The 13245-nt window shown below is 57.9% G+C and overlaps 5 protein-coding genes across 5 annotated transcripts; 3 read left to right on the top strand and 2 right to left on the bottom strand.

The window, feature by feature from the left end:
* Window positions 1-186: 186 nt before the first annotated feature.
* E0L32_000927 (uncharacterized protein) lies at window positions 187-1290 on the bottom strand (the record flags this gene model as incomplete). The annotated part of the gene is made up of 1 exon (XM_031144233.1): window positions 187-1290. The coding sequence occupies one exon, from the start codon at window positions 1288-1290 to the stop codon at window positions 187-189; it is 1104 nt and encodes a 367-aa protein (XP_030994461.1).
* Window positions 1291-2276: 986 nt separating this feature from the next.
* Window positions 2277-3794, top strand: E0L32_000928 (uncharacterized protein; the record flags this gene model as incomplete). The annotated part of the gene is made up of 3 exons (XM_031144244.1): window positions 2277-2523; window positions 2603-3080; window positions 3167-3794. 3 exons carry the CDS (start codon window positions 2277-2279, stop codon window positions 3792-3794), a joined length of 1353 nt encoding a protein of 450 aa, XP_030994462.1.
* Window positions 3795-5428: 1634 nt separating this feature from the next.
* E0L32_000929 (uncharacterized protein) lies at window positions 5429-7013 on the top strand (the record flags this gene model as incomplete). The annotated part of the gene is made up of 2 exons (XM_031144255.1): window positions 5429-6358; window positions 6435-7013. The coding sequence occupies 2 exons, from the start codon at window positions 5429-5431 to the stop codon at window positions 7011-7013; spliced, it is 1509 nt and encodes a 502-aa protein (XP_030994463.1).
* A 1628-nt stretch (window positions 7014-8641) lies between these two features.
* Window positions 8642-9987, top strand: E0L32_000930 (uncharacterized protein; the record flags this gene model as incomplete). Its single annotated transcript, XM_031144266.1, has 4 exons — window positions 8642-9256; window positions 9341-9489; window positions 9551-9736; window positions 9804-9987. The coding sequence occupies 4 exons, from the start codon at window positions 8642-8644 to the stop codon at window positions 9985-9987; spliced, it is 1134 nt and encodes a 377-aa protein (XP_030994464.1).
* Window positions 9988-10990: 1003 nt separating this feature from the next.
* E0L32_000931 (uncharacterized protein) lies at window positions 10991-12715 on the bottom strand (the record flags this gene model as incomplete). The annotated part of the gene is made up of 4 exons (XM_031144277.1): window positions 10991-11164; window positions 11276-12329; window positions 12419-12522; window positions 12593-12715. The coding sequence occupies 4 exons, from the start codon at window positions 12713-12715 to the stop codon at window positions 10991-10993; spliced, it is 1455 nt and encodes a 484-aa protein (XP_030994465.1).
* Between the last annotated feature and the right edge of the window lie 530 nt (window positions 12716-13245).

Genomic DNA, 13245 nt, shown 5'->3' on the forward strand with positions numbered 1-13245 from the left:
GCCTCTGGTCGTGAACGGCAACAACTTCGACATCCTTTGCGGGCTATGAGCTTGGATCATGGAGGGTAGAAACTCAGCATAGAACGACAATCTTTTACATAGACAACCTCATATACGATGAGTACACCAGCTTTTACACCAAACAGCAGCTGCATATGCATACAAAGGACCTCCTCTTCTCTGCGATCAGGAATCAAACTCGAACAGGGACTTGAAGCCGGTCGCGTTGTAGTTGGCGTAGATGCCCAGCTGCAGGAGGATGCGCGTCTTCTGCGGGTTGAGGAAGCCGCCGGCGTAGTAGTACGTGTTGGAGGAGTCGGGCTCCACGTAGCCGTCCATCGTGCGGCGCGAGTCGACGATGTGCGTGCCGTTGCTGGCCGCCAGCTGCTTGAGCACGGCGCGGCCGGCCTCGGTCCAGCCGCCGGCGCCCATGCCGGCCATGACGAGGCCCTTGGCGCCCGAGGCCACGGCGGCGGAGGCCAGACCGGGGTTCAGCGCCTGGTAGCCGTAGAGGACGTCGACCTGGGGCAGCACCGTGGCGGCGGTGATGTTGAACTGCCTCTTGCCGACGGGCCAGGCGGGCGGGAAGTAGAAGATGGGCTTGATGTCGATGAGCACGCCCAGGTAGCCCATCTCGTACGACTTGAAGGTGTCGGGCGCGTTGGCGTTGGTCTTGGTCACGTACCAGGCGCTGGCGATGCGGTCGTTGAGGACGACGAGGGCGCCGCGGCCCCGGGCGGCCGGGGCGGCGGCGACGGTGACGGCGGACAGGAGGTTGATGGGCCCGTCGGCGCTCAGGGCGGTGGCGGGCCGCATGGCGCCGGTGACGACGACGGGCTTGTCGCTGCGGACCGTCAGGTCGAGGAAGAAGGCCGACTCCTCGAGCGTGTCGGTGCCGTGCGTGACGACGACGCCCTGGCAGTAGGGGCTGTCCAGCTCGGCCTGGATCTGGCTGCTGAGGTTGACCAGGATGGACGGCGTGATCATGCCCGAGTCGAGGTTGGCGACCTGGACGCCCCGGACGTTGGAGACGTTCCAGAGCTCGGGCACCGCCTTGATCAGGATGTCGACGCCGAGGGCGCCGGCCTGGTAGCCGGTGGTCTGGGTGATGTCGGCGGCGCTGCCGGCGATCGTGCCACCCGTGGCAAAGATGGTGATGTTGGGAAGGCTGGCATTGTAACGGGGAGCATCCCGGGTCGAGAGCTCGGGCACGGTGTTGTGGACGTACGGTGCAGCCGCCACGAGCCCAAGGCCCTGGAGGGCGAGCAGTGCTGAGGTGAGAGACAACATGACTCCGGCGTATAACTCGACACAGTGGGAGGTGAAAGCAGCTTTCGTCTACAGAGCAAAGGTTTTTCTTCAAACGATAATACGCCTCAGGTATCAGAGAGAAAGTCTTGTCTTGGCACAGGCGGGAGAAGACCTGCCTGGTGTTTATATACACCTTCTCTCTGACCGTTCCCCGCTCCGTGAACCGAGTAATCGCTCATTGATAATGATCTTTCTGCACAGTGAGAATCGGAGTGCGGAGCTGCCGGCCGACCCCAGACGGTACTTGCAGAGAGAGGCACAAGATCTAGTGGGCTAGCTCGGCATATTCACCGGGCGCTAAGTGCAAGTGGCCGATAAGGATCCTCGCCGTGGATGAGGGTGGTGTCCGTGGCTGGGAAGAGATAAGAGAGGAGAAACGCCATCGGGGTCCAGAGAACTAGCAGAACTATGCTGTCTGGTTGTCGATAGTCTCAGCTTAGGCGAGTTGATCTCACGAGAGAGTGTTTGCTAACTCGTAACAGCTGCGCCATCGGTCGTCGTGGACTGGAAATACCCTCATGTGGCCAATTGGAAGTCAGCACTTACAAGGGAAGAGAGATAAGGCAGACAAAGCCCGTTATCTGTGCGGAGCACTCGTACGTCGGCAGGTATAACTATCTCTTGTTCGGTATACCCACTGGGCTAGTTTGGCCAGTGTCGGTAGATGGTTATCGACCAACCGGGAGCGAGACGAGGGCTCATGGCCGGCGGGCCGGATTGATCGGTCAAAACAGCGACGACGCTTCCCACACCCAACTCACGTGCAGTGCAGGTGGAGATCGGGCATTCACTGGAGTACGGAGTAGTTCCTGCAACATCCTTGTCTTGTCGTCGTCGTCTTCGTCTTTTCCCCACATCACACCAGCAACCACCACGACAGCCGACGCCCTCACTGCACTCCGTTGCTTTGCCGTGAAACAACAACTACGAAAGTGCTCTCCTTGCCATAGCTATAGCAGGGAAGAATGGCCATCGGAGGCCAAGCGCGAGGGCAGGTTGTCGGGGCTCTCGCATGCCAGCGCAACGCCTACTTGCGCACGTTGGAAACTGCGGTTGTGTCCTGCGAGAAGGCGCCAGAGAGGAAGCAGAAGCAGCCTCCGTCTGCAGGCGGCGGGAAGGCCGGCAAAGGAGAGCACAGAGTGCCGTCGGCCGGCGATGGCGAGGCCGAACGCTGGCTCGTCGAGTTTGAGGACTCGGTGCTGTTCCCCGAAGGTAGGAAGGAGGAGGCTCGGTATCTTCCGCCGGAGACGGCTGCGTGCGATCGAGCTCTGACCATATATCATCATGCCAGGTGGAGGTCAGCCATCCGACCACGGCACGATCACTCTCCAGTCGGATGCAGACGCGACACCTATCCCGGTCACCTTCGTGGAGAGAATCGGCCTTCGATGCGTGTGCCACTCGCCGCGACCCTTGGAGCCTGGCGATCGCGTGCTCCAGGAAGTCGATTTCCAGCGCCGCTGGGACCATATGCAGCAGCATACCGGCCAGCACCTCCTTTCAGCCGTCCTCGGTTCGTCCAGCAATCTCGGCACGGTTGGCTGGGGCATGGGATCGAATGGAGCGCTCAATTATGTTGACCTGGACCGCAAGCCGTCCCAGGACCAGCTGGAAATCGTCCTGGCAAGATGCACAGAGCTCATCCGGCGCAGTCTGCCAATCACCGTCGAAAGCCCCCAGGATGCGAGGCTCGACAAGATACCGGACGATTATGACCAGAGCAAAGGGTGCGTTCGCGTCATCTGCATTGGCGATATCGACCGCAACACGTAAGTCGGATCTCTTGACGCTCGCCGCCATTGCCCGCGCTGACGCAATTTTGCCGCCGCCGCCGCCGGCCCCCCTCGTTTTTCAGCTGCTGTGGAACACACCTCTCGTCGACGGCGCACATATCTCTCATTCTCACGCACCATGGCGAGACGGTGCACGGCACCAACTTCCGTCTGTACTTTTCCGCTGGAGACAAGGCCATCCGCCTGGCAACGAGCTCCGTCGGCACAGTCGGGTCCATTGCGAGGCTCCTGCAGTGCAGGAACAGTCCGGAGGACGTGATGCAAACGGTGAAGTCCACCCGGGACACCGCAGCCGACCTGAGGAAGAGGGAACGGAAGCTGTTGGCCGACATTGCAGACCTCGAAGCTGAGGCTGCCATGGGCAAACTCCAAAGAGGCCGGGTTGTATGGGTGCACCGAGCCGATGGCACCCCTGATTTCGTCAAGGCATTGTTGGCGAAGATGAAAGGCGTGTTATCGCAGAGGCCTGGTGCCGTGGTTGTAGCGACTGGCGAGGAGCGACAGAGCGGGCAGATAACTGTGCTCGGGGAAAAGCAGCTTGTCGACGCTCTAGTGGTTAACAGCATCAAGAAGCTGGTGCCGGGGGTCAAGGGTGGTGGGGTGGGAGACAAGTGGCAAGGTAAAGTGCCCGAATGGGAAAAAGGAGCGCTGAAAGCCTTGGAGACGGCTGTTGGCAGTGCGCTGGGGTGACATCACCTTTGATGCAAGTTGGCTGCTTTGCAGGTCAAGGTGAAAAGAGCTGGTCGAAAGAGAGCTGATCCCGCACGTCCGGACAATGGAAATCTCCTTGAACTTGCAAACTTGACGATGATGCCACGGAATGACGATTTTGGTTCGGAAACGGCGACCGCGTAGATCCGCCTGCCAGCCAGCTCATCTGGTGTATCTCGAATTCGCCTTGGAAAAAGGAGAAGGGGAGGGGGAAAAAGACTTGATCATGAGGCATGATGAATGGCTGCTGGATCAGACCCTGGAGTAAGATCTGGTGGTCCGGGATTAGGTAGGTACTTAGGTATAGGTAGCTATCACCCATCTCAGGCTGGCATGAGAAGCACTGTGGCGGGGTTACGCCTGCTACCTACTGGGCTTGCAACCGTTGCAGCACATGCTTGAGGCCCATTCATACGCGCTGCCGCAGAGGTCTCTGCTATCCCGCTCTGTCTCGGCTCTTGACACTCTTTATGAGCATCTGTCGTGGTTACCTGGTTTTACAGCCGAGTGCTTCTCAGGGTCACGGTTATTCAACGTGGGCACAATGATAGGGAGGCAGGAAACCTGACAGGGACGGGCCATGACACTCAAAGTGTAGAAACTGTCCAGCAAGAGTCTTCTTCAGAACTCGTGGCCAATCAGGAAGCTAGACCGGCTGGTCTGCTGTCCCAGTGTTGCAGACCTGACAACTTGTTGCGGGTGCAGCAGATGTCCAAGCCTACCTACTTAGGTAGGTATGTTTCCTATTAATGGGGGGCGTGGAGAGGGTAGACGTCCAAGAGATTGAGGGAGCCGCCACATTCACTCGAGGGTGACTCGCAAGCTCGATTCCAAGCCAGGGAGCAACTATCAGCGCCAGCTGAGGGAGCATCTCTTCAACAGCCTAGACACTTGCACCAAGATCAGGATCAATAATGGCAAGGCATGTCGATAGAAACAACAGTGATGATGTGGCATCCATCAACCTCCCATGGCTGTGACTAGCAATGTAGGCAAGTTTAGCCGAATTGTTTGCGGGCCGGGCCGACCCATGTCAGTCGCTTTCATTCGTCGTCACAATGGCCGCCTCCAAAGTGAATTGATCCCGGCCGTGATCTCTTCACGTCCTGACTTCGTACTTCGGTTAGGTAACGAACTACCTAGTTTGTTCACCAGGCAGCCACCTCAGTGACTCAATGCAGTCACACAGTGACAGAGACCAGCGGGGTACGCGCCCTCAGGGGGCCTAAGGTGGATTCTTGTGCTCCCTTGGGGGAGAAATCACCTCCGTCCTACCTGTATTGGAACCTAGGGGAACCTGCCTTAGGTACCTACCTACCTAGGTACCTATAGGAGGCTGGACAAAGAACTCGAGGGCTGTCTGTCCTCTTCACTGAGTTACCTTAGGTACCTCCAGCTCTTTCAGGTGTCAATGAATTCCAGGTTGCCTAGGGGGTCACATCCGCGCGCTGCTCAGCCTTAGGTAGGTTAGGGAACGTGCACACATAACGCGCGCGCGCCGCTCTACACGTAGCATTTCCCTTTGCCCACCTCCAAAATTCGACTCGGACCTCCAGCATCAACACGCCTTGCGCCCATCCATCCATCTTCAGCTTGTGTGCGCACGCCTCGCCATGGCAGTATCCCAAGCTACTGGCGGAGGCGACCAGAAGCGCCAGGCAGAAGACAACGGCAAGACTGCCGTGAAGGCCGGAATGCCATCGCCAGGCCAACCACCGCAACCTCGGGCTTCCATTAATACCCTCCTCAGACAGCACTCTAATGAGCGACTCTATGTCAAACCTCTGCTCTGGACCGCACGCCACCTTGAGATTCTGGGCTGTCGCTTTTTGTCAGGTGACGGGCGCCGGCACCCTTTACGACCCTTTACCTACTCCTACCTACCGCTCTCTCCTCCGGCCTCTCCAGCAGACAACCCCCAAGATGGCACCAGTGATAACAGAAGCAGTGACCACAGCAGCAGTGGACACGGCAGCAGCGGCGACAATGAGGTGGCCGGCTTGGACCCCGAGAATTGCTCGCACAAGAGGAAAAGGTGTGGAACACGGTACGTGATGTCAGCTTTTAGGGACCCTTGTCTGCACTGGCGAAGGGATGCAACAGTTCGGCTTCTGAATTGGGGACTACTTCGAACAATGTCTTTTAATGCTATTTTGGACTTCGATTTCAACGGCAAACCTGTAGCCTCGGTCCAGCCAGTCACCATCTTCGGCAGCAGGCGACCTCTCTGTCTTGTGAAGCCACACTACAAGCGGGAATCCTTTGACGCCCCTGTCGAAATCCCGAGATACCCCCTCGTCCTTTGGCTTGACTATCAGGCTTTTGCAGTGGAGCCGCGCCAGGCAAGATGCAATCCTGTCCGCGACAACGAGCCCGTACGAGCCTTGCGGGAGATTGAGCTTCGCCGCCTCGCCCCGTCCGAGCAGAAGCACGACCCATACCTCGCTGCGGCGCTGATCTCACTAGCCCAGGATCAGCACCGCTGGGAGACGGAATATGGCCCCAGGTTGGGACGCCGTGTTGACCGGTCGCACCTGTTCACGGTAAGCAGCGCCGGCCCATCCCCAGAAGGGCGACCGCACGTCAGACCTCGCAAGAACTAACCTGGCATTATCTCAGACCAGACTGGTGGTTGCGGGCCTTACATCAGAGGACATGTGGCACGTCTACACAGCCGACATACCACTTTCCTTCCTCGACAAGCTTGACCGACCGTCTGTCGCATCAGATGCCCCTACCGTGGATATAATATACCACCAAGTCAAGGCCCGGCCATATCACTCGTTTCGCGACCGACTCCTCGAGGGGCTGGGCCTGAGCAATAACAAGAAGGTTGGTGAACAACCAAAGCAACAGGGTATCGAGCGCAAGATGTGGGAGTGGGAGGAGGACGATAGCTCGTCGGACTCGTCGGGTTGGGACTCGGGGGAATGTGACTCGCCGGAGGGTTCGGAGGACGAGAATAGCTCGTCGGGCTCGTCGGACTCGTCGGGCTCGCCGGATTGGGTCTCGGTAGACTGTGACTCGTCGGAGGATTCGGAGGACGAGGATTGCAAGAAGGGTGGTCTGAAGAAGGACGTCCTGGAGAAGCGGGGTGTCAAGCGCAAGAGATCAGAGGCAAGGCAACAGAACAGCGAGAAGGAGGATGACTCGCCGGAGGAGAACCCGAAGAAGAAGGCTAAGAAGGCTATGGAGTGATCTGAAGGAGGACAACATGTCGGAGGAGGACTCGTCGGAGGATTCGTCGGAGGAGAGTTCTGAGCATGACTCGTCGGACGACTCGTCAGATGGCGAGGTGGCCTCATGGTAGGATCAACAATTCCTCCCTCCTTCCTTTGACACTTCCCTTGGTCACACTCCCTGTTACCTGTCTATCGCCCTCGAGGGCGCGGGACGGAGATAATCTAAATGGTCGCAATGGGGGATTCTTTACGACGCACGCGTTCATCATGTATTATCATTACCTCTGCCACATAGGCTCGCATCATCGCTCGCATGTGTAGCGAGTATGCGCTTTGCTGGGGGTTTACCCAGGCAGCAGGCAATTACAGCAAATGTAAAAACAAAGAAGAAAAAGAAAAAGTTACAAATCAACCTGATGCTTCCCCGCATGTTGCACTTTTCCACGCCTTTTTCACCCAGGGAACGGTGACTGGTTCTTTTCTTTGCAAAGAAGGACACTCCAATCTATCACGCTGAGAGCAAGAAATTATCATGCAATTACTTCGACTCGTCGACGGCCCGGCCAGCGCTTACACGCACGGCGCAGCTCAGAAAGACAAAGGGAAACCACCAGTAAAGGGGATTCGAGGCACGCATGTTCCTACATGTCCAGTGCGAGCCAAATCACATGCGTGTTCGCTCTTGCTAATACTCCTGGGGAAACGGTCTGTCTGTCCCTGGAAGTGTTCTTCGCCACAGTAATACCAGCAAGGTGAAAGCTGAGCCCCATTCCCATCCCCCAACACGATGCGCAGCCAGCTCCTCGCCACCGTCGTTGTCACCCTCATCCCGCCGCGCTTCGATGGCGGACTGCACAACGCACCGGTTCGGCAGCACCTTGCTTACTGTTACTATTATTATTACTCATCTTCATCATCATCATCATCTTCTTCTTCTTCTTCTTCTCCTTCTTCTTCTCCTTCCCCCACCTCGCCCTGTCTCCTCTCACCCTGCTTGTCTGAAAGGAAGTGTTTTGTGTGTGTCTGTTCCCAATCCCCCGGATCCCAAAAAGTAGTACAATGGATGCATTTGTCGCTTTCCAGCGACATGCCGGCAGGCAAGCGCGTGAGCAAGAAAACCAACAAGGTTCGTCCGCTTGACCAGCAGCCAGGCGCACATCACTGTCACCCAACGGCACCGACGAGGCGTGAGGGGACGAAGGGGGCCCTGCCTTTGGATGCATGCACTTTTTGCTGTGCTGCCACCAAACTTTGAAGCCGGCTTGTCAGTGCCGCCGCCCATTCCTTGGACCGAACAAACCCCGGAGGCTGGTGACTGCATCCCAAACATCGAAAAGCAAGAGAGCAAATGAAAACCGCAAAACCCATGAATCTATCACCCAAGTGGGCGGTTTGCCCATCAGGTACAGCCATATGCAAACAAGCTGGTCTGGTAGACTGATTCCAACTGATTCTAAGAGCTGCCAAGGTGTTGTCACGAGAAGGAAAAGCACTTCTCAGTTGCGTCGTTATCACTGGGGCACCATCATAGTGTCTCTGGAACTCAGGTATTCCGTTCATTGTGTCTCTTTGACGACTGTGTCTTACTACACTGACAGGTTGACCGAACACCGAGTTGTTATCGGGCTGTGGGACGCCTGAAGGATGGCTTCAGGCATGTACATTGACAATGTCCGCTCAAAGGCCACTTTTGCGAACTACTTGGCTTCGCGAGCTCGAGCTGGCCGCCGGAGGAGTGACGCCTCTAATGCTAGACGTGGAACTTCAGGCAGCAGGTGGTCCGCTTCCGAGCTCCAAAAGTATCAGTTGCTTCGCAAATCTCAGCATCCACCGGCTTTAGAGCCAAAAAAGTTCGAGATCCCCCCGAAACTGAGAGCAGCTATGAAAAACCCGACCCGGGACAGGGACGGCAAGCGAAGGTCTCAACGCCAGTTATACAGGAACAACGCTCTGAGCATCTTTTGGGGCGCTCTCTTTCGCATGACCCCCGACCCCAAATTGGCATCCCCGAGGCCCCACAGAGCGTGTACGGAACACACACCCAGCTATTCAGAGCCGCCACCCAGCCCTACAAGCTCGGAATCATCCCAAGGCTCCGACTATGTGGACGAGGACGTCGTGCGATCCATAGCCGCTCGCACGTTGGAAGACGAGACTCTGTATCTTGCACAGTCTTTTGTACACGTCGTGCTGAACGAGCTCCAGGCGCACGGCGCCACACGGCTCGTGGAGATTGATGTCGCGAAGAGGACTTACTCGGTCACTTGCGGGCCATCAGTCCTCTGGAGCGCTACAGACGACGGAGGCCTGGCCGTGAGGGCTCGCGACAACGACGGGAACTAGGTGACCGGTCGGCGCGTTGCCATTGTCGAGGCCAAGCACACAGTCGCGTTGAGGGCCAACACCCCGTCTTTGACGGACGAATGCGTCGGCCAGATGCTCGCGGAGGCGCTGGGGAGCCGCTTGACAGCCGACGAGCCAGAGGTGGAAGAGTGAGTGAGAAGGCCCCCTGCGTTGCATCTCCAGAATTTGCGCACTGACGACGTAAAACAGCATCCTCGCCATCCACATCGCGCAGACGCACATCGCCTTCATCCAATTCCACATTCCCAACGACTACGTCGAAGCGATCCGAAGCTCGGAAGAGCTTGACAAAACCCGCGACGAGCATTTCATCGAGATGTACGCGACGCCATTTCTGGACCTCGACAGCGATAGGGGCAGGCGGCAGGTCGTCAGGTACCTCAAGGCACTGGTGGAGTGGTCCGAAAAAGCGATACCCAGTCCCCTTGGCGTCACGTCTTAGCGGGAGAGCCGGTGGGGGCGCGCCTGTGCCCCGGGCAAGCGGCGACGGCGACGACGATGGGGGTGGCGGCAGCGGAGGTGGCGGCATGGCAGTGGAGGTGCATGGCAGCGGAGGTGGCGGCATGGCAGTGGAGGTGCATGGCAGCGGAGGTGGCGGTATGGTAGCGGAGGTGGCGGCATGGTGATGGATGCCCGTCCAGTTGTTGACACCGAGGCATCTCCTGGTAGACTTATTCTAGCTTTATTCATCCCTTTAGACGCCGCAACTGCAGCCATGTGCACTGATTGCCCTCTTCAGTAATCGAGATCCCTGTAAATCCCTGTCTCTGCCACTCTCATTAGTGGGAGATAAATGGGAATCATGTGGCTGCAGTTGCGGCGTCTACAGGGATACCTACAGACAGTACCTACCTAGGCAGGTAGTGATGAATGGCCACGGGTATTCGCGATCTTCTGCGCCCTCATGACGCTACGCTGTGTCTGCCTCGCCGCTGATTGCTTTTGCTTGGTAACCAGACAATTTGCGCGCACGTCCTCCATGGCCCCCCAAAGTAGCGGGTCGAAGTAGTCGATCCCGTATCTGAGGCAACAGGCCCGTCCTCGAGAGTCGCTGGTTCGCGATGTCTGAAGTTCACGGAACGATGTTTTTATTCTGTGCTGTTCCCGTATCTATGGGCATCTTTCATACGCCCACAGTACTTAGGTAGTTAACTTTTGCTCAAGCATGTGTATTGATGTGTTTGTGTGTGTGTGTGTGTGTGTGTGTGTGCTCTGCAGGTAGGTACCTAGGTAGTTAGGTAGCTGCAGTTAGTTATGTTTACAGGGACCAGGGGACCAGGCGGCATGGCAGCAGATTTCACGCAGCACAGCCCCCACCAATTGAAGGAATTCTTCTGCTTTCCGCATCCCTACACGAGACTCCTGGAGGATTGCTCCGGTAATGAATGTACGTACATGGAATAGCAGAGGTCACGTTCGCCTGGCGGACCTGTGCGGCGGCCTCTCCCGGGCGCCCGACGACGTCACGATTTCATTGTGCGATTGATGGGCTGTGATCGCGGCCACTCTCATCGACCATTGCCGACCACCGGTAACCTGCCTGCCTCTGTTGTACAGTGCCTGTACCTATACCTACCCAGGCCACCAATGGATACCCAAGAAAGCGACAAGACAGTCCCTCCAGGCCTCTCAAACCTTGTCTTCGGGCACCTGCTCGGCGCCCTTGTGGTCGTCGTCCCCAGCCGCGAAGCGTTCGGCCTCGAGCGCCACCCGCCTCTGGTCCTCGCGCCGGCCCTTCCACATCAGCCCCGCCGTCCAGACCGCCAGCGCAATCGAGCACGCGATCATCGCCCACATGCCCCTCTGCAAGAAAGAGTTAGAGAGAAGAAGAAGAAGCAAAAAACAAGTTTGTGTTCAACCAACCAAGTAGGAGGAGGAGGGAGAGAGAGAAGAAAAACAAAAATAAAAACTCACGTTGAACCAGGGCGCCATGCTGGCGCCGTAAAAGATGATGCTCCACCAGGCGTTGACGGCGTTGTTGCCGAGGTTCATGCCCGCGAGGACGACGCCGCGGAAGACGGGCTCCTCGTAGCGCATGGCGTCGTTGCACCAGGCGAAGAAGGTGGCCTGGCAGGCGTACACGGCGCCGGCCCAGTAGTACGCGGCGAAGACGACGGCCGTCGACCGCGGGCTCGCCGGGTCGCGCTCGGCGGCGAGGACCATGGCCGCCGTCGCGACGCCCGTGACGCCGATGAAGAAGCCGACGAGCCAGCGCCGGCCGCCGAGGAAGTCGGTCAGCGTGGCCCAGAAGAGGGTCGAGGCGATGCCCACGGCGGGCACGCCCGTCGGGTAGTTGTTGAGCTGCGCGACGCTGTACTTGACGGCCGGGTGGGCCTTCATGTAGAGCGCGAGCAGGGCGTTGGAGCTGAAGGACTCGGTCTCGCCGGCGATGCACCACAGGCCGACGAACCCCCACCAGTACCACGAGGTCAGCACGCGCCGCAGGAAGTGCAGCGAGAAGGTGCCGCGCTCGGGCACCTGCGGCGGCGGCACGCGGGAGCGGGCGAGCTCGCGCTCGGCCTCGGACAGGTAGGGCGCGACGGTGGTGGCGGGCGTGTCGGGGAACAGCAGCAGGCCGTAGACGGCGACGGGGATGGTGATGAGGCCGTCGATGATGAAGAGCCAGCGCCAGCCGGTCAGGCCGCTCTTGTTGTGCAGCGACTTGTAGATGCCCGCCTGGATGAAGCCACCGATCATGGTGCCCGCGAGCCCGGAGGCGGTGAAGATGCCGGAGCGCTTGCCGAGCTCGCGCTCCGTGTACCAGGAACCGAGGATGTAGTGGGTGCCGACAAAGGTCGAGGCCTCGACCATGCCCTGGAAGAAGCGGATGGCCATGATGGCCTGCGGGCTCTGGGCCGAGGCGGTGACCATGGTCAGGCCGGCCCACACAAGCATCATGCCGGGGAAGAAGAAGCGCGGCTTGAAGTAGTAGAGCGACAGGTTGGACGGGATCTGGCCCAGGACGTAGCTGCATGCATGGTCAGCGAACGCTGTTGGGTCTGCGCTTCGTGTTTATAAAGGAAAAACCAGGTGTGGTGGAGCCAGAGCCACACATACCCGACGGTGAAGCAAGTGTTGATGATGTTCAGCTGGTTGCCCTGGAAGTTTAGGTCTTCCTTCATGCCCGAGACGTAGGCATTGTTCAGGTTAGAGCGGTCGAGCTGTGGGTGAGCCGCGTCAGTAATGGTGGCGATGAGTCAGGTTGGTATAGAGGCCGGTGGAGAGCATTACATAGTTGGTAAAGTACATCAGACAGCAGAAGCTGAGGATGAAGAAGTCGAGCTTCCGGACCAGCTTGCGCTCGCCGGGCTGGTACTCTGCATGGAAGTACTCGCGGATCTTTGAGAAGGCCATGGCTTCAAGTTTCGTGCGCGTGGCGCAGAGTGAATCGCCACCCGGCTTTGTCTCTCTGTCTTGAGAGTATGTGTGAGAGGCTCAATGAGTTCGCATCCAGACGCCAGTTATAGATATATATGCGGCCAATGGGTTGCCGAAAGTATGTGTAGAGCAGCAATCTCAAGACAAGCCCGAGTCAAGGACTCTTCAATCGTCACAGGAACATGGCTCAGGCGCAGTTCAAGTAGTCGGTCAGTCCTCTCCCCTGGATTCGAGGAAGAGTTGAAGTCGCGAGAGTCCGAGTGCGGTCGGCAAGGGGCACATTTTTAGTTGGCACTAAGCACTAATCTGATTGGGGGTCGAGATAACAAGGCAGGCTAGATTGCAAATTAGCGTGGAGGAGAAACAAAACATGCCAGATGTGTGGAGGGAAGTCTTCTTTCCCCAGGTCGAGCTAGCAGGGGGGGCTACAGAGACTCTCACGTTCACTTCGAAAGTACGGAGTACCCTTGAGGCCTTGAGGCAAGAGGGGAAAACCTCGAGAGGGG

The sequence above is a fragment of the Thyridium curvatum genome (genome assembly GCF_004353045.1).
Source record: "Thyridium curvatum strain D216 chromosome Unknown NODE_3_length_876553_cov_77.224826, whole genome shotgun sequence".
Lineage (NCBI taxonomy): Eukaryota > Fungi > Ascomycota > Sordariomycetes > Thyridiales > Thyridiaceae > Thyridium > Thyridium curvatum.